The sequence below is a fragment of the Actinia tenebrosa genome, unplaced genomic scaffold (genome assembly GCF_029948245.1).
Source record: "Actinia tenebrosa isolate PJP-AT-01 unplaced genomic scaffold, QUT_ActTen_1.0 PGA_scaffold13__45_contigs__length_12533684, whole genome shotgun sequence".
NCBI classification, from domain to species: domain Eukaryota; kingdom Metazoa; phylum Cnidaria; class Anthozoa; order Actiniaria; family Actiniidae; genus Actinia; species Actinia tenebrosa.
This window is the reverse complement of record NW_028292573.1, coordinates 10,410,618-10,433,335: the sequence shown is the minus strand read 5'-3', so window position 1 is coordinate 10,433,335 and position 22,718 is coordinate 10,410,618. Positions and strand designations below refer to the sequence as shown.

At 35.6% G+C, this 22,718-nt stretch overlaps 2 protein-coding genes across 2 annotated transcripts; one reads left to right on the top strand and one right to left on the bottom strand.

Annotated features, from left to right (window-relative positions):
- Positions 1-370: 370 nt before the first annotated feature.
- LOC116301890 (mitochondrial uncoupling protein 4) lies at positions 371-8,221 on the bottom strand. The gene is made up of 9 exons (XM_089029289.1): positions 8,091-8,221; positions 6,006-6,128; positions 5,411-5,558; positions 3,909-4,034; positions 3,468-3,580; positions 2,943-3,027; positions 2,267-2,381; positions 1,530-1,589; positions 371-721 (listed from the first exon to the last, which is right to left on the bottom strand). The coding sequence occupies exons 1-9, from the start codon at positions 8,164-8,166 to the stop codon at positions 650-652; spliced, it is 918 nt and encodes a 305-aa protein (XP_088885415.1). The 5' UTR covers positions 8,167-8,221; the 3' UTR covers positions 371-649.
- An 857-nt stretch (positions 8,222-9,078) lies between these two features.
- Positions 9,079-16,559, top strand: LOC116301904 (proton-coupled folate transporter). Its single transcript, XM_031711073.2, has 6 exons — positions 9,079-9,146; positions 11,773-13,084; positions 13,341-13,424; positions 13,861-14,020; positions 15,784-15,855; positions 16,426-16,559. Coding segments are annotated over exons 2-6 (1,527 nt in total). The 5' UTR covers positions 9,079-9,146; positions 11,773-11,874; the 3' UTR covers positions 16,427-16,559.
- Positions 16,560-22,718: the final 6,159 nt, after the last annotated feature.

Sequence of the window (22,718 nt, the reverse complement as noted above, 5' to 3'; positions counted from 1 at the left end):
CTTTTGAAAATATATGGATAATTTAAGAAACATGAAAAATACGTTATTTTTGGCCATTTTATAGCAAAAGGCATTGCCTATAGCCCATGGTTTTAAACCATTTGGACCAAAATAGTTTTAACTGATTTTGGACCAAAATGGGTCAAAACCATGGGTATAGTCCATGCTTTTTGGCCAAAAACACCCAGTTTGCAAGTCTCATTAATAATTCATATTTTTTCAAAAGGTGTGAAAATGGTCCAAAATTGGTGAAAACCATTTGCTATTGCTGATGCTTTTTGCTTAAAAATGGTGAAAAATGACCTAAATTTCTTCGTTGCAAAATTATGCATATGCTTTCAAAAAGAATAATAGATTTTATTAGTTGATGTTAATTTCATTGTTTTATTTGATATTAACAATAAATTCTTGTGTTACAGTTTGTTTAAAATTCCTGTTTCTTTGTAGTTTTATAGAAATCACTGACTTGTCCTGAAATCCCTTATTTCTTACAGTGCATGCTCGAGAAAATAATTACCTCAGTCCCATCTGAAAGTTATAAAAACAAAGGGCCACCAAGAAGAAAATAATAATATCATATTAAACAAATTCAAGATATTATAAAGTTTTTTCATCATTCCTCCAAAAATTCATTGATAATTCAATATCATCAAAATCCTTGTGCTCCTGATAATTTTCTAATCTGTTCGTATGACAACCAAAACGTCAGTGACCAAGGTGCCTATGACAAATAAAAACATCACAAACGTTAGCATGGAAACAAAGATGTAACGGAAACACTGGAGAATTCTCCTTCAAAAGAATATTTCAGCTGATGTTATCGCCTCCTCGGCTCGAGCGTAATGTTTTCCCATTTCAGACCACATGCCATTCCTTTGAGAATAATATTCTTTGTTTGAGTTGTATCCATATTCATGTGTCTTCTCATCTGCAACCGTTAAATGAAGAAATGATACTCTAGGGAATGACATGTGGTCTCAAATGGGAAAACATTACGTCAAAGCCAAGAAGGTCTATTGGATAAAGCGGAGCAAAAGCAAAAAGTCCTGAATGTGTGTTGTAAGTGGCAAGCAATCAGTTATTTGCCCGTGTTGAAGGCTATTTTACTAAAAGGCTTGCTTAAAAGATGTGCAATGGTGGATTGATGAAAGGGAGTGGATTGGCTGGCTAGGCATCCCTCTTTTGAGTTTAAACAGTTTAATAATGAAAGTCATATCTGTCTTTGAAGGAAGCAGCCACAGTCTTAATTATCCAAAAACCAAACAATTATTTTAGTCCCCCCTCCCCCTCCCCCTACTCCTCCCCCCTCCCACACTAAGGTTATGGTTTAAGGCTATACTTGGCATTGGTAGTTCCTTCAGCTAGTAGCTGATGATCCAGGAAGCAGTGCTCCGCAAATGATAGAAAAGTTAAAACAGAAGGTGTGATCTTGTTTTGGGAACAAAATCTCAACAATCACACTCTTGTAAAAACCCAAGTTTTGCAGCTAAAGGAAGGAAAAAACAACAAGAAAACAAGTGTCTGCTCACCATTCTAGTCCATGTCGGTAACCATCCCTTGTAGAGCGAAAAAAATCCTTCTTGTTTTACCTTAAAAATGGGATAATTTTACAATTACTTATGATCTTCTTTGGCTTCATCTATTATCTATGCCTTTGTTTCTACCTTTTTACCATACACTGACGCTAGTTTATGTTAGGATCTTGCTCCCCACGTCCCAGTCCCCTATTCTCTGTTTGCTTTGTATTCTGAGAGTTTACATTTTTCAGAAGTAGAATTTCAAAATTTATTGGTACCCTTAAACAACCTCTGGGCTGATCAAAGTCAGGGCATGGCTAACTCACAGATTGAACCCTGAAACGACCTCTGGGCTGATCTACGTCAAACTCCTAATGATGTTGAGTCTGGGAATCAAACCTGAGACTCCAGAAGTGAGAGACAAAAGGGGTACCAGGGGAGTGAAATGAAAAAAGACAAGGTGGTCATGTTTGATGATATAACAAAATAATTCATTGACAATTCTTTTGTTAAATTCAAAGATGGTGGCGATGACGGCATGTGCAAACAAAGAATCACCTGGTCCACACTAGCAGTGGAATCAGAATCGCAAGAAACATACCCACTCAGTATTGCATTTATCACCTAGGTGTGATAAAATACAAGCACTGTTAACGAGCAGAACACTACTGAGTCTCCTATGTTGCTTCTGATTATGACGCTCATGTAAGCCAGTTTTTAAACGAGACTAGTAAAGCCATGTGACTTACAGCCCGCTGAAAACAGTCGATAGCACCCTTGTATCCTGAAGGGTTATTCATTATTCTTGTCTTGATGACGTCAGCAGGTGTACTGATGGTTGCCGCTACTAGCCCTGAGCATGCACTGTAAAGCCAAGAAAAAGTAAGAACGTTTTGACAGAAGAAAAAGGATAAGAGTGAGAAGATTGTTGTTTTTTTTTACAAGCAAGTGGGAATTATTATTCAAGGAATATAAAATGGGCGTGCATGTATCTGTACTTCGATATAAACATGCTGGGAGCTGTAGAGCACAATAGAGAAGCAAGCTTAGGAACACGAGGTGTAGTCGAGTTATTCTCTTGCTTTTCGAATGCTCTACGGCTTCCAGAGTGTTTATATCACAGAACAGAGACATAGGCAGCCGTTTTATATTGCTTTTATAAATTATTTTTGCGCGAGCATGTCTGTCCTCTGATATATACATGGTAGCCAGCCAATCAACGTGCATAATATATCTCAAATACTTTATAATTCCCAATACAACCACCCCTCGTGCTGAGAATCATTGGTTGGGCAGGCGGTCAGCTGGTTTCAAGAAACTTCGACAAGGCTGTTGTCTTTTTAGTTCTCGGAAACAACTTGCGACACTTCTTGAAAGAAAGTACAAAAAAGAAAAAAGAAAAAAAGAAAGAAGAGTTCCTGTTACCTCGACATGGTGTGTGTTATCCAGTTATCGTGAAGCTTAGTGTGTTTGAGCAGATTGTGTTTCACTGTGTCATACGTTGTTAAATCTAAAAATAAGGAGTAGAAGAAGATGTTTAGAAATGATTACGCAAATATTTGACCCTGAGGAATGGGAACAACACTGAGAACGCATTCATGAGCATGAATATTCAAACACCACACACCTCTTAGTCGAGTCGTAAGAAATTCACCCTGAACAAGAGTGCAATATCGTCATGCAATAATGCAATGTATATCATTATATGCGCATGCAAAACATAGACGTGTCAGTGGTTCGGTGTAAATGACTTCACTGTTTTCAAAAGCCTGCGTCTTCAATTGCCCACACTAATATGATAGGCCTCTGTTTTCAAATATTTCCACTTTGCAAAGCATTTTCAAATGTACAGCTGTATGCGTTTCCAATGAACATATTCAGCGTGCTTAATTGGCACCACAGGGAAGCCATTTTCTCTGCAGATGATGATAACAGTATTGTATTACTTACCTCCCATGTTGACCAAAGCTGCTCTCTGCACATTAGGTAACCATCCTTTCCATAAACCTTTGATACCATAATGTTTGACGATATTACGAAAGGCATGAGCTGTACCATGTACCCTGGGAAAGAATGAAAAAAAGGAAGTTGAGAGTGAATGAATTAAAGGATAGATGAATGAATGAAAGAATAAAAGAATGAATGGATGGATGATTGTATGAATGGATGCATGGATGGATGATTGTATGAATGGATGAATGGATGGATAGATAGATGGAGGGATGGATGAATGAATGGATGGATAGATGGATGAATGGATAGATGGGTGATTGGATAGATGGGTGATTGGATAGATGGGTGGATGGATGGGTGGGTGGGTGGGTGGATGGATGGATGGATGGATGGATGGATTGATACTAGATTAATATACTACATTATACTCTACTGTACCTTGGTTTTCGTTTCTCTATCAGAACTCGTTTTCCTTCCATTTGCATCTGTACTTTGACCAGATCAGCAGGACTAGAGAAGAACTGTCCTATAGCACCAGCAGTCATCCCACTGATAACAGACTTCCTATTCAATAGAAAACAAACCACAACCCTTCAGGACTAGAGAAGAACTGTCCTATAGCACCAGCAGTCATTCCACTTATAACAGACTTCCTATTCAATAGAAAACAAACCACAACCCTTCAGGACTAGAGAAGAACTGTCCTATAGCACCAGCAGTCATCCCACTTATAACAGACTTCCTATTCAATAGAAAACAAACCACAACCCTTCAGGACTAGAGAAGAACTGTCCTATAGCACCAGCAGTCATCCCACTTATAACAGACTTCCTATTCAATAGAAAACAAACCACAACCCTTCAGGACTAGAGAAGAACTGTCCTATAGCACCAGCAGTCATCCCACTTATAACAGACTTCCTATTCAATAGAAAACAAACCACAACCCTTCAGGACTAGAGAAGAACTGTCCTATAGCACCAGCGGTCATCCCACTGATAACAGACTTCCTATTCAATAGAAAACCACAACCCTTCAGGACTAGAGAAGAACTGTCCTATAGCACCAGCAGTCATCCCACTGATAACAGACTTTCTATTCAATAGAAAACAAACCACAACCCTTCAGGACTAGAGAAGAACTGTCCTATAGCACCAGCAGTCATCCCACTGATAACAGACTTTCTATTCAATAGAAAACAAACCACAACCCTTCAGGACTAGAGAAGAACTGTCCTATAGTACCAGCGGCCATCCCACTGATAACAGACTTCCTATTCAATAGAAAACAAACCACAACCCTTCAGGACTAGAGAAGAACTGTCCTATAGCACCAGCAGTCATCCCACTGATAACAGACTTTCTATTCAATACAAAAACGAACCACAACCCTTCAGGACTAGAGAAGAACTGTCCTATAGCACCAGCAGTCATCCCACTTATAACAGACTTCCTATTCAATAGAAAACAAACCACAACCCTTCAGGACTAGAGAAGAACTGTCCTATAGCACCAGCGGCCATCCCACTGATAACAGACTTCCTATTCAATAGAAAACAAACCACAACCCTTCAGGACTAGAGAAGAACTGTCCTACAGCACCAGTGGCCATCCCACTGATAACTGACTTCCTATTCAATACAAAAACGAACCACAACCATGTCATGTCATGAAGCTGACATGAACAGTATATTTACCACTGTTTAAATCACTACTTGCTGATGGAGACAAATATTTTGACAGGTATAATTGGCAGCGAACTACCATCAATCATTAAATCGTAGAAAGAGTACATGTATGGAATCAAACCAGAGTTAATATTAACTCTGATCAAACCATGGAACCCAGAAGTGGGTTAATAACAAGGTAAAGTTTCCTATTTTATTAACCTGCCTGACCAGAGGCAGGTATTGAAACTTTGTTGAAACCTTATTGTACTCACCATATTGGAAAGAGTCCATCTTCATTACGTTTTAAAACTCTATTCCTTAAAAATTCATAAACTGTCATTCGTGATCCTGTGTAGACTATGTGTCTTAGTATTGCAGGAGTTACTCCATTCCACAGTTTAACAACACCCTCTTCATTAACTGTGAAGAAAAGTCAACATACCAAAAGTAAGATGTAGGTCTACCCTGTAGATATGCTTCAATAAATCGTATTATTATGGCATCTTTTTTTCTCTCTGTCATTTCGATTTACAGTAACTAGCAGGACAAGCCTAGGCTTTGTTACGGTGTAGTTCTTTCTAAGGTCGTATTATTATGAATGTCTTAACAATCTCCACGTTCTGACTGGCGTTCCATTTCTGACATCTCTGGATTAGGAACGACATTTCTCTGTCGTTCTAAAAACCGGCCCTAGCTCATCTTTTAGTTTAAAATTATTATTATTATTAAATTATTAATTATTATTATCATTATTATCATTAAGAACTAGGATAGGGATGAAGAGGATGCATGTCCCTTGACATAACATATACAATTAACGATTGAAAAATATATACATGTATATAAACTTTATAATGAATATTTTACCAATTCCAACTGCTGTTTTAACCATTCCTCTGTAGGCCACAGAGCTTCCATTTGTCGAAACCATAGAGGCTCTTTCCCCCTGGATCTGAAGACGTGTTTTGGTGATGTCAAGTGGAAAAGTAACTACAAGACAGAAATGAAATTATAATAACATTATAGAGCTTTCTTACTCAGCAGCCATGTTGACTGGAACAATACCACAATTTGTTAATTTCTCGCAAACTTATTGGCTGATTTTTATCATCGATGAGAGGAAGGACCAATAAGCTGACTTCAAAGAGCGCACACTCTTTCTGGTGGTTGTTGTGATCACTCACTTGCACTCATGGTTCCACTTGAGTTTGGATATATGCTGATGTCATTCCATGTTTGATAAGAGTACAGACGGTATAAAAGGGACCTCGAATTTATTTTTTAATCAATCAATTTAAAAAAGTGTTTTTTTAGATAGAAATGATGCAAAAAAATGTGCTCACATGCTTTGGGCTCTCATATACACACATTCATCAGATAAATGTGAGATTTAAAACAGCCTGTTATTCTAAGTATTTGTTCTGTGTACATTCACCTGGATATAAAAAAATACACATAACATGCATGTTGTTTGGCAAGGTATATCACAAGGATTTTGTGTCAATAACACAATTAAACAATAAAGAAATAGAAAATGTGCAATGCATGTTGCGTGTAGTTATAAAGCATGTGTTGGTTGATAAAACATGACAGAAGTGTTCGGAAAAGCACGACACGTAGCAAATGCATCTTGACACTTCTCTAGTGTTCTGTCAATTCCTTAGTGCTTTAGTACTCCACACAGCACAGCGCAGCAAGCAAGTTTTTGATTTTTTTCATATAATACAAATTACAGTAACCATTATTTTGGATAGGAACGACGCAGCTGAAAGGGCATGCACATGCTGTGTGCTCTCATAAAGCATGTGCTCCCTGACCAATCAGAACACAAGATTTATAACAGTTATTTACAATGTACAATAATATTTTGGAATCAGAGTTTTTCATTTCTGAGTAATTGTTAGCTAAACTTTGTGCTGCCTACATATCAAAAGGAACTTCAAAATTATGCATCGTATAACTACATTTGATTATATAAACTCTTGTGTTTACGTGTAACAGCAGCTCATCTTATTGCCATCAGTTGAGTAAGACAATATTTATAGTTTTTTTTTTTAGTTTTTAAAAATATTCAATAATTAACTAAGGTCTGGAAATCTTATCTGCTTTTGACATATTTACCAAAATAAATCAATGTGGATCATCCAAACCAAATCATGAGCGGCAATTTTTTGAATTCTAAGCTCTGATACAAAATAGCAGGGACTTTTTAGAAGGAAAAATAAGTTGAAAAATGTATCATAAAATTCTGATGGAAAAAAAAACCTTCCATACGCGAATATATAAGGTAAGGTAAGGTAAAAACCTTTTGTTCAACTTCCTACAAGATTAAATTAATAGAAAACTAGAAATTTTTCATTATGACAAACAATATTAAAAAACAATCTAAGCTAAAACAAAAGATAGATTTTCAAACCTAAACTAATTAATTATTCATATTTGCAAAAAATCAAAACAAATATCTTTTGGAACGTGAAAAATAATCTTTTGAACGACATCATTTAGGATTTGAGAATAAGTCTGAAAACAGTGATATTCTTTTAAACTATAGAAAGAATTTCTTAATTTTAAATCCTGGGAAAAATAAGAAAAATAAAATATATTTTGACTTCAAAACGATTACATTTTGACCTTCTTGGCTTGACTTCTCGTACCGTTTACAAGTGGGTCGAACGCGTGCTTATAAACATATATCACTGCCTATAATCAAATTAAAAATACGTTATAATGATGAAGATTCTTTTCCGAGTTTGTAAACTTATAACCTTTGTTACATAAACTTATAAATTTAAGAAACCACGATGACTAGTAAGTAAATTTACGTTGTTACGTTCTACGTGTATCAACAGACCCAAACCACTGGACACAAACAGAGGAAAGGTCGAAGTGTAATCCAAGGATCGGGCAATAAATTATCCACCAAATCTTAAAAATAAAAGATTCTACTATTACCTGACTCTGCAAAAGTAGCAGCTACTGAAGATAGGAAGTATTTTCGGAGAAATTCATGTTTGTTTGAGGTATTCATTGTCAGACCGAATGAGAGATCAATGTGTGATCAGTGTACGTACCGATGTGCCACGGTAGTAAACGCTGAATACCTACACTGTGGGCGCACCTTGGGGCTAGGCAGAGGTTGGGACCACCACAGGATACCCTCGAAAATGGCAATAGTTTTTATTCTTTACTTATGAGACTCAAAAAAAAATATATATATATATATATTTTAAATAGATACAGAGGTCTTATATCAATTTGAACACGTTTGAAGTATTCTTAATGGACCTCCAATCACAAAGTAGGAAATTTGGACACTCTTATGTATAAGCTTATCAGAAATATTTTTTAGCCAATCAGAGCGCACTCTTTAGATAAAGTAGCTGGTACGGAGTTTCACGCCGTTTTGAATACTGTAGTCGTACATTGCACGCTTTTTAATAGGGTTTCCCCATCACTAGGAATTTTTAAGGTTACTGACAACGAAAACGCAACAAAAATGTTTATTAGAGTGTGTAAAATTTAATGGCTTTTACGGAAATAAAGTGTAATCTTGCTAGTATTACGACATTTTACTAGTACACCATGATGACTAGCTTCTTTACGGCTGAAATCGTGGAACCATTGAGGAAGCCCAATACTACAATATCGAATGAACTACAGAAGCATTCTTGTTTATGGTGGAATTAAAAAGTAGTTTCTGTAGTTATTGTAAGTGAGTGAGTAAATGAGAAGTATTACGGTTATTGTAGACGAAAATTCCATAGTGAAGTACTAGTAGAGTAGAGTAGGGCGTTTAGTCAGATTTAATTAGCTCACTAGCTGGTCATTCAAGCCATTCATGTTCGGATTCTAGGCGGAATTTCCTGATCTGGTACCTGCAGCCAGGCGAAACATTGAACGAAGCCAACCAATCACGTAAACAGCCTGATTATTGATCGATATACCATTGGAAATATTATATAAACACATCAAAAACGCCACGATGAAAGACCTATACCTCTGAACAAGGTTTGTGTTAATGATATGATTTATTGTAGCAAGGTAATATATTCAAATCTAATCTGTATTTTTTTTTTCATTATCTAACCTAAACCCAGCATAGCGTTGCTGTATTTTAAAAAGTTGACATCAATGGTACTTTTTTTTATTATCTCAGTTTGATTTATCGTTAGTATGGGATTCCTTTTCACCGGTTCAAAGGTGAGAGCGGTTTAAGTAACCCTTGCTCAGAGAATTGAACTGCCCATAGAGAGTTTTACGTACGTCGGATTCAGTCAAATGTTACATTTTCGACGGGTGATTCGCACACCTGATAACACCAGTATCACAAGCCAAGCATACAGGTGTCGAAAATTCGGAACCAAACGATTTTGATTTACACATCTTTCTTGAACACTAGATTCTGTCTGCATCAGGTGTGCCGCAGGAATTTCTTTGGACTAGAATAAAATGTTTAAACAACTTGGTCCTACTGTAGTACTCTGAACTTGGCCGTAGTCATAAGTCAGTTGGACAGTTGATGACTAGCTTTATCCACAGGAATCCCGTCCAACAAAGATCACGACCCATTTAAGGCACATAGAAAATAGGAACTTCTCTGATTGATTAGAACACATTTTTGATTTTTGAACACATTTCGACATTTGGAATACTTACTCAATTGCTATGCAGACACAGGAAGATCGCGATTCAATAGCATAGCAAATCATGTTGCTAGATACGCACAACGCCTCCACTAAAACGCTCTGAATTCCAAATCAATCTTGGAGTTTAGCATGTCCTGACTAAGATAATAATAATAATAATAATAATAATAATAATAATAATAACTGTATTTAAGTCTCTATCTTCTAGCCGGGCACAAGTACCCTACTAATCGGGGAGACTATAACATAATACTAGAAATGTAAATGATAATATAAACAGTAAATAAAATTTAAATTTAAATATAAATATAAATATAAATGTAAATATAAATATAAATGTAAATATAAATATAAATTTAAATATAAATATATATAAATATATAGGTAGATATAAGTCTACGAAATATAAATATAAATATGATTCCGTTAAAAAAAATATATATATATATATATATATATATATAAATATAGATATAGTTTCGATATTTGATGAACTCACTCAGTTCTCATAGTAAGAGTAAATAGATAGATTAATATGATTGAAGCGAGTGTTACTTTATCAACTTGGTCAGGTCTGAAACTCTTATTCCTTTCTTAAATGCTTGAAGGGATGGCGATGATCTTAACGAAGTACTAAGCTTAGACCATAAGTGTGGTCCAAAATACCTTAGGCTATTTCTCCCATACTTTACAGTGCTATAGCTAGGCAATGAAAAGTCTATGTTCCTTAGATTATATTTATGCGTCGGTGATTTAAATAAGTCAATTAAAGTTCGTGGTAATAACTTATTTTTGATTTTGTACATGAAGATCACAATGTTCTGTAGTCTTCTGTTGTACAATGTGGTGAGCTTTGCTCTCTTCAATAGCTCTTCGTAGGGTGACTCATAGTCGCAGTATACAGCTCTCAGTCCTCTTTCGTTGATTCGCTCTAGTTTATTTTTGTCGCCTGCTTTGCAAAAGTGCCAGACTAGACTGCAGTAATCAAAGTGAGGTAGAATGGCTGACTGTGTAAATCTGCAGTTTCGCGTGGATGGGTATTAATTTACGTAACCGTGTGAGGATTCCTATCTTCTTGCTTGTTGTAGAACAAATAGATGATATATGGTCTGTAAATATCAGTTCCTTGTCCAGGGTCACTCCTAGCAATTTAAATTTATCTTCCTGACTGATGTTAAAATTGCCTATAACAACGTTCCTTGCATCTTGTACGTGTTTGTCTCTGGTCATTACCATGGCTTTATATTTACTGATGTTGCCTTTCAAATAGTTCCGTCTGTACCAATCTGCGGTGTTACTACCATCCTGTTCTATAGAGTTAATAACCTCTTTCATTTCCTTGTGTGATGATCAGCCAAGAGGTTGTGGTTCAGAGCTCGATGAAATTTAATTAGGTTGTATCTTGGTTAGTAGTTTTTACACATTAGATTACAAACATTATAGTACACTCAACAAAATTACTCGACTCTGATTGGTCGAGAGGAGTACAATTATAGCGTTAATTGTACTCCGTAGGAGTACCGAATTAAGTCGCTATGGCAACACGGACAAAACAATGTCAAAACAATTATTTTCTATCATTTTGTACTTAAAAAACATATAAATAAAATTTTAAGCCGTAAGAACTAATATTTTTTATGCATTTCAGTTAAGCGATGAGCTGAAAATCGGCCGCCAAATAGACAAAGATGAACGGCGTCGCTTCGCATTTTTTACTGAAATTTTGTTGATTGTACTATAAACAAAAAATCGCACGATCTTCTCGTACAATTTGGAATTAATAGACACTCGTAATGTTTTGAAAATTCTTTAATTGCACTCGCCTAAAGGCTCGTGCAATTACAAGAACTTTCAAAACATTACTCGTGTCTATTAATTTCCAAATTGTACTCGAGATCGTGCGATTTCCTATACTAATTTCTCTCTTACATTTTGTCTTGTCTGATCACAAAACCTGTTATCAATTGTAATTTCATTCTCATTGGCAGACCTGATCCAAGATGCTGCTTCCGAAAGAGTCTGAGACGAGTTCAACCTACGTCATTGACCAACCATATTAAGAGAGGATTTTTTTGAATACGACGACAACTATGTTCCTGACGACGTATCATCAGATTGGTTCCCATGACGACGAGCTGGAAGATGGTAGCCAATCACAACCCATAGAGGAGAAAGACATAGATCCCAGTAAAGAGAAATTATATATAAAGAAGTGTTGTCAAAAGGTTGAATCATATTTCAGGCAAATCACAGTTGAACCTGTAATATTTTGCTATGCATTTGGAATCATTCTTCACGTTCCTGTGATTCAACAGTACATTCACAAAAGAATCAGTGAAGAGAAAGGACTTATCTACAACTCAACTGAAAGCAGAAGCAGTTGTGAGCCGTTTCCAATGGTAACCAGTGAGGATACAAAACGGATTCAGAGACAGGTCCAATCAGAATCCTCATACATGCAGCTAGGTCTAGTCTTCTCGGCTAGTGCGCCGTCACTGATAGTCGCGCTTATCTTAGGAGCCTGGTCCGACCATGTTGGTCGTAAAAAAGCCATGGGTTTACCCTTATTTGGAAGTGCAATAGAAACTGCTTTGGTATTGGTCGTTATATATTTAAAGCTACCGATTACAACGCTTCTGATTGGTGCTTTCTTTGTTGGATCGTGTGGGTCTTTCCCGACAATGGTTCTGTCAGTCTTTTCATACATCGCTGACATAACAGACGAGTCCGAGCGTGCTTTTCGTCTTGGTGTTCTTGAAGCCATAGCTTTCCTTAGCGGCATGCTAAGTCATCTTACAAGTGGGTACCTGGTTTATAACAGCGGTTTCCGCCCTCCATATTGGGTTATTTTATTTCTTCATACTTTTGCATTCTTCTACGTCGTTTTTATTCTTCCTGAATCGCGCATACCGGTGAACCAAGCCAAAAAATCTGAATTCAAATTCTTTAGCGTAAATCACGTTATAGCCATTGTTCATATATTTTCCAAGCCTCGATCTGGTGGTCATTGGCGCATGGCACTTTTGATGATAATCTCTGGCCTGATGATCATGTGCTCAATTGGATTTGGTAGTATTATTGTATTGTACGCACTGGATCGACCGTTATGCTGTAACGCCATCATGATTGGATACTACTTAGCGCTAAGTTTTTGCGTCCAGGCAATAGGCGCGGTCCTGGGACTGAAATTTCTGGGAAATATCTTATCTGACCATAGGTTGTTGCAAGTAGGAATGACGTCAATAATCTTGTCGTTATCGGTCATGGCGTTCGTTACAAGCAGACAAACGCTATTTGCTAGTAAGTGGTAAATTGAAACATTAAGAACTGACAGACAGACTGACTGACTGACCGACTGACCGACTGACCGACTGACCGACTGACTGACCGACTGACCGACTGACCGACTGACCGACTGACCGACTGACCGACTGACCGACTGACCGACTGACCGACTGACCGACTGACCGACTGACCGACTGACCGACTGACCGACTGACCGACTGACCGACTGACCGACTGACCGACTGACCGACTGACTGCTTTTTTTTTCTAGTTCCATTTGTAGCCTGTCTCGGTGGAATCCCTACGCCAACAATAAGAGCAATGATGTCTAAGATGGTTGACCCAGACGAACAAGGTAAAACATGAACCTCACATTCGAAGTTATCCAAACTGTAATAAAATCAGTGGGGGTGGAGGCGGGGGGATCTTTTAACTTTTCCATGCGTTGTCACTGCGCCGACGAAGGTTTTACTTTAAAAATTGTCTCGAAATCATTGCTACAATCCTTACGAAAAGTAGAAGTCGACTGCTCTACGTCTTTCAGTCATTAAAATAATGCTTCAACAACTAATTTTGATAAACAAATTTTGGATCTCTTCTTTCAAGACATACTGCAAGCATTGCTCATCCTAATGTTACACGTTCCCGACTTTTTCGTCCATGCACGAAAGTTATTATTTTATTTTACGATTATATACTTGCAGTACGTAACGACAGGTCTATCATTTAAAAAATAATAATATCATTAATCCTAATAATAATATTATCTATTATTATTATTTCATTTCTAGGTTCCTTGTTTGCTGCCATCGCTACCCTGGAAACGCTTTGCACGCTGGTCGGTGCACTCATCTTTAACTCAATCTATCCGCTGTTCATACAAGTGGGAATGAAAGGGTTGACGTTTGTCGTTATGGCTGTATTGATGACCATAGCTTTCATCCTGGTCGAGTGAGTACCGTGGTGTAATTTTCGTCATGATCCATTTTGCGCACAGGCCAATCTGTCTTTTCTCCTTTAGTTATCGGTTAGGACTTGGGTTCCCTGTGCTAATCACCGCACAGTGCACCAACAAGCAAAAAGCGAGTTAATAGAATTAGCTGCTCCAATTAAGGTTACGGATAATTCTGTGTTCAGTTGGTATTGCAGTACATCTCTACAATATGGTCTCTATTTCCTTCCCTAAGAAAGCCTCACAATGCAGTGCAATGCAAACTCGATCCAGTTTTTCCTCGACCTTAATGGAACGGCTAGACGCGTACCACACTAGGGGAAATCAGTTCGTCTAGCGACACGAGTGAAAAACGTCTGCGCATGCTCTGAATCCGTATGCAAATTACTCAATACATACGCAAATTTGACTTTCAATGCCTGATAAATTGGACTTCACAAAATGCCAAGACTTAGTGTTCATGCTTGAAACTTAATTAATTCTTTCATATTGTGATTGTTAATACAGTATCTTGGTCTGACAAGGGTATACTTGCGAAATTTTTTGTATACCGGTACTTGGAGAAAACAAACATTTATTTTCTCACACAAACTCTTCAAAATTTTTAGAAAACGTGCTGAAGTGCACGCATGCGCAAATGTTTTTCCCTGGTATCGCATCTAGCAAGGATCGGATCAGTTAAGCGTTGACGACATTCCCTCGTGTGCAATGCCAAATTAAGCTTTAGCACGTTTTTATTGGTTCATTTCTGAGCTGGAAGGGTTAACGGGAAAAAGGGTGCCATAACATAGACCTTTTATGAGATAGGGAACACTTATGGTGCGGAACATTGTAGGGAATATTTTGGTCTAGCTTCGGTAGCAAACATCTTTTCTTCATAATGCCTTATACGGTGTTGTTTGTACTGGGGCTAGACCACAATGCATCCTCTTTATCAAACTCAGAAAAGGCCTATTGCTGGCTTTCACTCAGAGGATAAAAGTTTTTGAACCTCAAACACTGACCAACATGTGCTGTCAGCCAGAAAGAATTCTATTGAAAACTTGCGATTCGAATTAAGCTGATGAACATTCCGCACTAGACGAAATTACGTCACTAGTGCAACTCAGTAATTGAAAATTTGAATAATCTTTCTTTTATATATGATGACACATAAATTCAAACCAGTATGAATTTAAGCAGCTTATAGTGGTTTTGAACTTTTTGGAGGTCCTACTTAAGCAGCTTATAGTGGTTTTGAACTTTTTGGAGGTCCTATACCGATCTCTGTGGCACCCCCTTAATTTATTGCAATTGTGTAGAATCAAGTTCAATTGTTCGTTTTGATGAATGAATATGAGCCCAGAAGTTGTGGTCAAAGGCTCAATGGCATTTTTGACATTACACATATCAGGGACAAAAGAGACAGAATCATTACTCTACTGAATAATGAAAATCCAATTTCCGAACTAGAATATGAATATCACTTGCCTGAAAAAGACATCTTATTTTCCGTATTTATAAATGCTAAGGTATCAAAACAGTAAGTGAGTACTGAAGAACACATTCTCTCGTCAAAGTGTTGTTTTTGCCATATTACTCTTCCTCTCCATAGTTCTTCCGGGGAAGTTCTCTAGCCTTGCTGTGTTGTCATTGATTTCGTTGGCATTTCATTTTGGCTTCGCGTATCAAGATGCATATACAAGACGCCTATACCATATGATATATAGAATTAGCGTATTACAAACGTAGCCTGATAAATTTTTCCTTCCTCTTTCTTTAGATTTGTTAGGAGAAAAGACAGAACATATTCAGCAAAAAAGGAAGTGGAAATTGCTGAAGAAGAGCCTGGATGGTAAGCCCTTAAGCCACTAATCCTGCTTCGACCCTTACAATCAACATCTAACTTGTTTTCATTTCACTTTTGTGATTTTCAAAAAAGGATGCTGATCAAGTTTGAGTGAAATCTGAATTCCGTTAATCTTGTTGTTGAATATCAAAATATAGACACAAAATATATATATTTATCAAGAATTCTCAGTGTCGTTTCAAAATAAAAATTATTTTGTTTTCCACGGGTTTCCATCATTATTGACCACCTTGCCTTTGGTATAGCATATTTGTGTTATGATATTTACCAACCAAGAACATATATAATGTTGGCCAAAAGATGACAGAGTACAATAAAAACCGCCTAGTCATTAAGAAGACAACAGTAGTACCACATAGTAAAGATTGTGACTGACATTTTGAAAAAATAATAAATAAAAACTAATATTCAATGGTTTTGTCACTGTGTTAAAATCGTTGTTTCTTAGTTCTACACACAAGATAGTATTCATTTTTTATTAAAAATTCGCGGTTAATTTTTGAAATATTTAAAAATTATATTTTTTACTATTGTTATCTCTTTATATTATTTCAGAACTTGATCAATCAGGTGCCATTGATAACACAGTTTGAAACTACTTTTCACTGAGTCAAGCAACAGAAAAAATGAGTTACATTTATTGAATTATTAATTTTCTTAATAAAACTATACTTTGTGATGTCCTTTGATTTTGTGAACTGTATCTTAGTAATTCATTAAGAGATTTCAGAGATTATTGGTTATTCAAATTATAAACTGTAGTTTTACGGTTGGCCTTAGTTATTTTCTTTCACTGAAAAAAGAGCGGGAAATGACGCGCGCGCGGCAAGAACCAATCAGAAAGCGCGGAAATATTTATTCCTCTGTTACCTTTCAATGTAACGTTAAGTCTCCATCTCCTTCTTCCGTCCCATTTTTTTGTATTCGTTTCCTTTTCATTTCATTTCATTTTGAATAAGTATTATGTTTTTGGTTTTACAAAAGGGGTCGAGTTCGATCGTTAGGCTAGGGTTCTTAGAACGCCTTACATAATCGCTATAATAAAGCCTTTCTTTGTTTAATACTTCTTTAAGGAAATCAACATCCCTTTTATAAAACTGCTTCCAAGATTAGTCTTTTGAACTGTTCTTTTTTTAGCCAATGGCGGTTCACGAGTTTGATAGAAATCGTTCCCTTTGCAAAAGAACAAGAATTATAAAGAGCGGATAGACTGGATGGACTATAGGAAACGATTTAGCACACCTTTTTCGTTTAGCATACTTACCAGAATTATTATTTTAATATGCTAAAGACATGCTTAGAGTGATCAGCATTTAATATCGAAATGAGGTAATCTTATATATATATATATATAGTATAATGTCCTTTTACTGAACTGATTAAGTTTGTGTAGTAATCTTCAAAATCTGGTGATGAGACGAAAATAAATGACTTAAAGTCTGCCAGTGGTTTAGATAGGCTGAAAAAATGAGTTTCTGTACTAAGAAAGTAACGGAAATAGCGAACAAATGTTTAGACAAAAACCAGTTGATAGTTTAATGAGAATTTATCATCCATTGACTGCAAATCTGACCCGATATCCCAATTGCAAATAAATACGAAGGAAAAAGAGAAAACTATTCAAATTCTAGAATATAACAAGAGAGCCTTAAAATATAATAATTGTATTAATAAACCGTTATTAACGCTAACATAAACCGATTTTTTTAATCGAATGGACGTTTATCATATGCTTATTCCAATAAATAAAAAGAAGTGAGAAATTCTTTTCGGCTTCTTTAATACAGATATAGTACGCTAGTCAGTGCCGAACGTATAGTTAGACGTGACTATATAGCTACTACTTAGTGATAGGAAGACTCTACTGAAGGGCAGATCTATTCGTTTATTTCGTCTTGACTTTTGCATTCATTATATTGCATTCATGATTCTGTCCAGACGTTCTGTTATTCTACATATGTATATTTCACTTACTGAAAAGAATCCAAATGCGCTTTAAACGCTAACTCATGACACGGAGCATTTCTCCTGTTTGAGTTTCTACTGGTGAAGATTGCTCATAACTTAAGGAAAAAATCAACTCTTCTTTTTTTCAAAAAGTTCCATGCATCCCATCACTTAATCCTAGATTTCAGGATTCCTCCTTATTTTAGCATCTAAATGCGTCAGAAAGCAACGATTGAGAGCACTAAACTCCATGCAATTGTACGACTCTAATCCAAAGTTTTAGGTTATTTCCTCGCCTTTGTCTTCCTAATTGGGAAAAGAGTATGTTTAGGAACGGCTAAAAAGCTTTTAAATTCGCTAAAGACATAGCTGAATTGTATGGCACAGCAGAGCACGGGTCAGATTTAGAGTATCTTTACAGTTCTGTGAGTCGAGTAACGACGGTTTCAGTTGCGATACTTAGAGGTAAGTCTTTATTTTTCGAATGATATATCGCCGACTACAAAGCTTGAAAATCACAAAGTATAATAAGCTGAGATAACGGTCAATGTAGCAGTTTAATCTGGACGCTGATAATGCAAAATAAGCAATCAATTTATGACAACCTATATCGTTCAAAATATGATTGTTTTTTTCTTCCGATAAAACGGTGACTATACCTTTTCAATTCAACTAAAAATATGATGATAAGATTGAAAAGCTTAAATTAAGTTTAATATTTTAGCAATTTTTATATATTAAGAATATTTAAAACTCAAACGCTGAATAGCAATTTTTTAGCATAAAATTCGATAATTATTTCGAATAAAAGAAAAATTTTTAAAAAGGACTTATTATTAAGATCATAGTACAAAATCAACGTATGAAGTTGGAGTCTATATGAATGTTAATCTTTTGTATTACTTAAATATCTTGGAGTACATTCAATCCTTCTTTTAAAACTCTATTTTTCATCTTTTCTTTTTCAAATATTTGACCTATTTTTCACTGAAAATTTATTACTGAATCGCCTAATTTTGAAGAATTTTTTTGTGTTTACGAAGTTTTAGATTTCTCGTAGTAAATGTTCAAGCAAAAATAAGATGAAAAAAGTCAAATTGTATAGTTTGCAAATGGGTTGAAAAGTATGTTTTTCGTCTTTTTGATAAAATCATTTCTAGTTTAGGGGTCGGGAAAACATCTTGATTTTAGCTAACAAGAGAGAAATGAGCCAAAGAAAAGCCAGGAAAGTCAATCAAAATGTAAATGTAGATGTCGTATAAAATAAAGCATAAAATAAGAAGAAAATCAGTTACGTTTTTGTAAATCGTGATGAAACCTAACAAATAAACAACAACAACAAAAAACAAAAACAAAAACAAAACAAAACAAAACGAAAAACACAAAAGAAAAAAAAACAACAAAAAACAAAATAACAACAACAACAACAACAAAAAAACAACAACAAACAAGCAAACAAACCAACAACAACAAAAATTCTTAACATTTAGTACGAAGAAGCAAAAACTAATTGCATCATCAATTGAAAAAAAAAAATTAATAATATGAAACGAAGCTCAGAGCCAGGAGCCTATACATAACGCTAACTACTACTCAATCAATATGTACTAATGAATCAATAAAGACGTAAGAGAAAACAAAAAGATTTTACGTGTATTCCATTGCGTGAGTTAAGCGTTTACATACAGCGAGTTGTGAATCTGTGGACGCCACCACGAGAGTCTACGCCCCCGACGAAATGTGACAGGTTGAATACTCGACACGAACAGCTGAAATAACAATTTAGGAATATCGAAGAATAGAAGCCTCGTTAAAACCTTATTTAAGTATATTTAAAGATTTCCCCAGGCGATACATTCTAGTGCAATCTTAGAACTACTGGCTCTTGAAGAGCAGGAAGGGGAACTTGTAGACTGATTGCATGAGCGATGCTGGGGATTTGATGGAAGGCAAGGAAGAAGAGAAAAAGAAGAGGGGAATTCCAGATAAATGGGTAGTTTTCGCTATATTAATTCTATAGCTTATAGAATTTAATCTCAGGAAAAGTTTGTATGAAAAGAAAATATAGGATAAAAATAAAAAATAAATTGGATAATGATAAAAAAAGAAAGAAAAAAAAAAAAAAGAAGAAAAGAAAAGCGAAAGACTATATAAAGGTAACACAAAGAAAGGTATAGTGCCAGTGAATGAATGAAAAAGACAAGGAAAGAAAAATCCTAATCGACATAAAGTAAGAAAACATTATTGAGAACTGAGGAAAAGGAAAAACATTATGAAACAAAATGGACGAATCAAAAGATGACTTGGTTAAAATGATACAGAAAGATTCCTGCTTACAAATACACTTACAAAAGAACCTTACAATATTTTCAACTAACTCACTTTTCTAATCAATGAAGATTCTAACGAATACGGCTCTCCGGTAGGTAGAATGTTTTCTATTAAGAACACAATCAAGAATCAACGAATTCCTGTCGGATATAATTCGGTAATAGTTACATTACTATGATATTGTAATATTTTGATATTGTTTCAAATGTTTTTGTATATTATTATATGGACATCAATTGCTTTAGACTGAGCCGATTCAAGGATAAAACTGCCGACCAAAATCAACAGCCAGTTCGACTTTTTGCAGGAAGAATTACAGCGGAACAAAACGTTAGATTAATTAAGTTTATTCCATGTGTTTTGTAGCATTGAACCATTTTTTAGTGGCTTCAAGGGCACACAAACTGAACGGAAAAGTAAAATACACCTTTTGTTATCAAACACAAAACAAACGACAACGTTTTGCATTTTGTATCGTTTTAAAACAGCGAATTATGTACATATGTACCAATCTTCGAACATTACTGTTTTTAAAAATTACTTCATTAAGTCTTTGAGTAAATATAATCACAATTAAAAAACAATGTAAATAATGAATGTTACAGAAATTCTGGTATCAGCATAATACAACTATAATACATACTTTTTTCTAGATTTTTTTCTACTTTTTAAAGAGAGCCAGTCGAGGCTAAGTCTGACTTCTAAACATGGCGCTGATGAGACCAAACCTTAAATAAGTATGATAGTTTGAGAATTAATCATAAATGCTTACTTCCATTGTCTCTCGTAACAGTATAAAAGAATTGATTAAAGTAAGTTTGGGATATTTCCAGATTGAAAACTAACAATACTGAAAGATTCTAAAGATTTGAATTATGTTTTATCAAGCAAATTTTCTCGGAATTTTTTTTTCCGAAAAAATTTTGCTTGAAAAAAGGAAAAAAAAAATCGTATTTTTAATGACTATCCAAGCACTTGTACTTCCCTTTTAAAACAGCCCACCGTCGAGAATAACAAGCTACCATACTAAATTGCGAAGGCATCTCTATTGAAATTAATGTTTAAGAAATACAAAAAAGCTATTTATTTTAACAACACTTTTACTATAACTGAGCAGCAACAAGAGATAAAAGAGTTTTTTTGGGGGAAAATGGATTAAAGAATATAATTATTGGTTTAAATTAGATAAAAACGAACATCCATCACGATCAATTGACAGCAGGATACGATGTGCGATAAAAGTGTGACACAAAAGCATAGCTGCACCATTTCTTTACTTGAAATCTCAGCTACAGTCTCGTATGATCATCTCGAGCTCGATCTGCGACAGTAATAATCTGTCAACTAATAAACATTTCGAAAAGGTATCCAGAAATGTCTAAAAACGAAGGTCTTTTGCATTGAGATATTGAGCTACATGTACAGGGCTAATTACACTGATCGACGAATAAGGAGTGTAGTTTATAGTATGGTATAGTAAAACAAGGGAAAGTAGGTAGAGCACTGCATAACAAAGATGCATGACAAAGAGGACATGAATAAGGCCTTGATTTGAAGGTTAACGATCAAATAATCTTAATGTTCTAAGTGTCATTACCTCTAAATACGAGCCATGTTTTCTTTTCAGTTTACAAAACTAGACTATATCACCAAAGCCTTAGCTTTGAGGTGTCCATATGTTTTAAATTACTTTATTTACTACAATTGCCTTCACAGCCTTAACCGCATGCACTATCAAAAACACACACTCCTGTCAATATGCCTAATCTCCTATCAATTTGAAAATCGCTTTCTTTCTTACAGATTTCATCATATTATTATAATATATGACTAGGTCCGGACTTCCACTTGTTTCCCCGTGGGGAGGGCCGATCAAACCATTACTATTATTGTTCAATCAAGTTAACAAAGCCTCATGTAGCGCTAGCATTGTCCCCTCTGGCCTTTTCAAGCACCATCTTTTGCCGACCCATTTCCAAACATCTGTAGCACTAAATTGAGCAATTTACTTGATTCACTAGTTACCGACAGCTCTATTAGAACGTGCTGTTTTAATGTGTCTTAAGAGAGGGAGGAAATCATCTTGCGAGCCATTTGTTAATAGCTGAGAAGAGTTAGTCCTGTCGGGGCCACTTTGTGTATCGACCGAATATTGAGTTAGGGAAACTAGAAATTAAGGTATTATAATCCTGTGTTTATCTGCATCTGTTAGCTTGTAGAGAGTACCATTTTTTTTAAGTCGGTTGTATGCGGTTATTATCATGAAAACAAGTCGAAAATGAAAAGGACCGACACTCCATCCGTTACTCGATATGATGTAGGTTTAAGTAAAAAAAAAAAAAGCTAAAGAAATATTGTTGCTTCAATATAACAGGGTGATGGAATAAGTTATGGATGAGAGATTTACCTGAAGGGAAAAATGAAATTTCAATTTTTGCCCATGAAGAAAAACTGTCTGCATGCTAGAACATGACGATCATCACTAAAAGGGCGCAACAAAGAAAGAAACGATAGATGTACAGATTTAATGGCGTATCAGTCTTATCTTAAATGCAAAAAAAAAAACCAAA

What these genes read in the sequence shown, in the direction of transcription:
- LOC116301890 (XM_089029289.1), bottom strand. Translation starts at nt 8,166, where the DNA reads ATGAATACCTCAAACAAACATGAATTTCTCCGAAAATACTTCCTATCT. An exon ending in TAAAACAGCAGTTGGAATTG is followed by an intron (nt 5,559 to 6,005) that starts GTAAAATATTCA and finishes TTTTCTTCACAG; the next exon opens with TTAATGAAGAGGGTGTTGTT. An exon ending in AGCTTTGGTCAACATGGGAG is followed by an intron (nt 3,028 to 3,467) that starts GTAAGTAATACA and finishes CCTTATTTTTAG; the next exon opens with ATTTAACAACGTATGACACA.
- LOC116301904 (XM_031711073.2), top strand. Translation starts at nt 11,875, where the DNA reads ATGTTCCTGACGACGTATCATCAGATTGGTTCCCATGACGACGAGCTG. An exon ending in CAGACAAACGCTATTTGCTA is followed by an intron (nt 13,085 to 13,340) that starts GTAAGTGGTAAA and finishes TTTTTTTTCTAG; the next exon opens with TTCCATTTGTAGCCTGTCTC. An exon ending in GGTTGACCCAGACGAACAAG is followed by an intron (nt 13,425 to 13,860) that starts GTAAAACATGAA and finishes TTTCATTTCTAG; the next exon opens with GTTCCTTGTTTGCTGCCATC.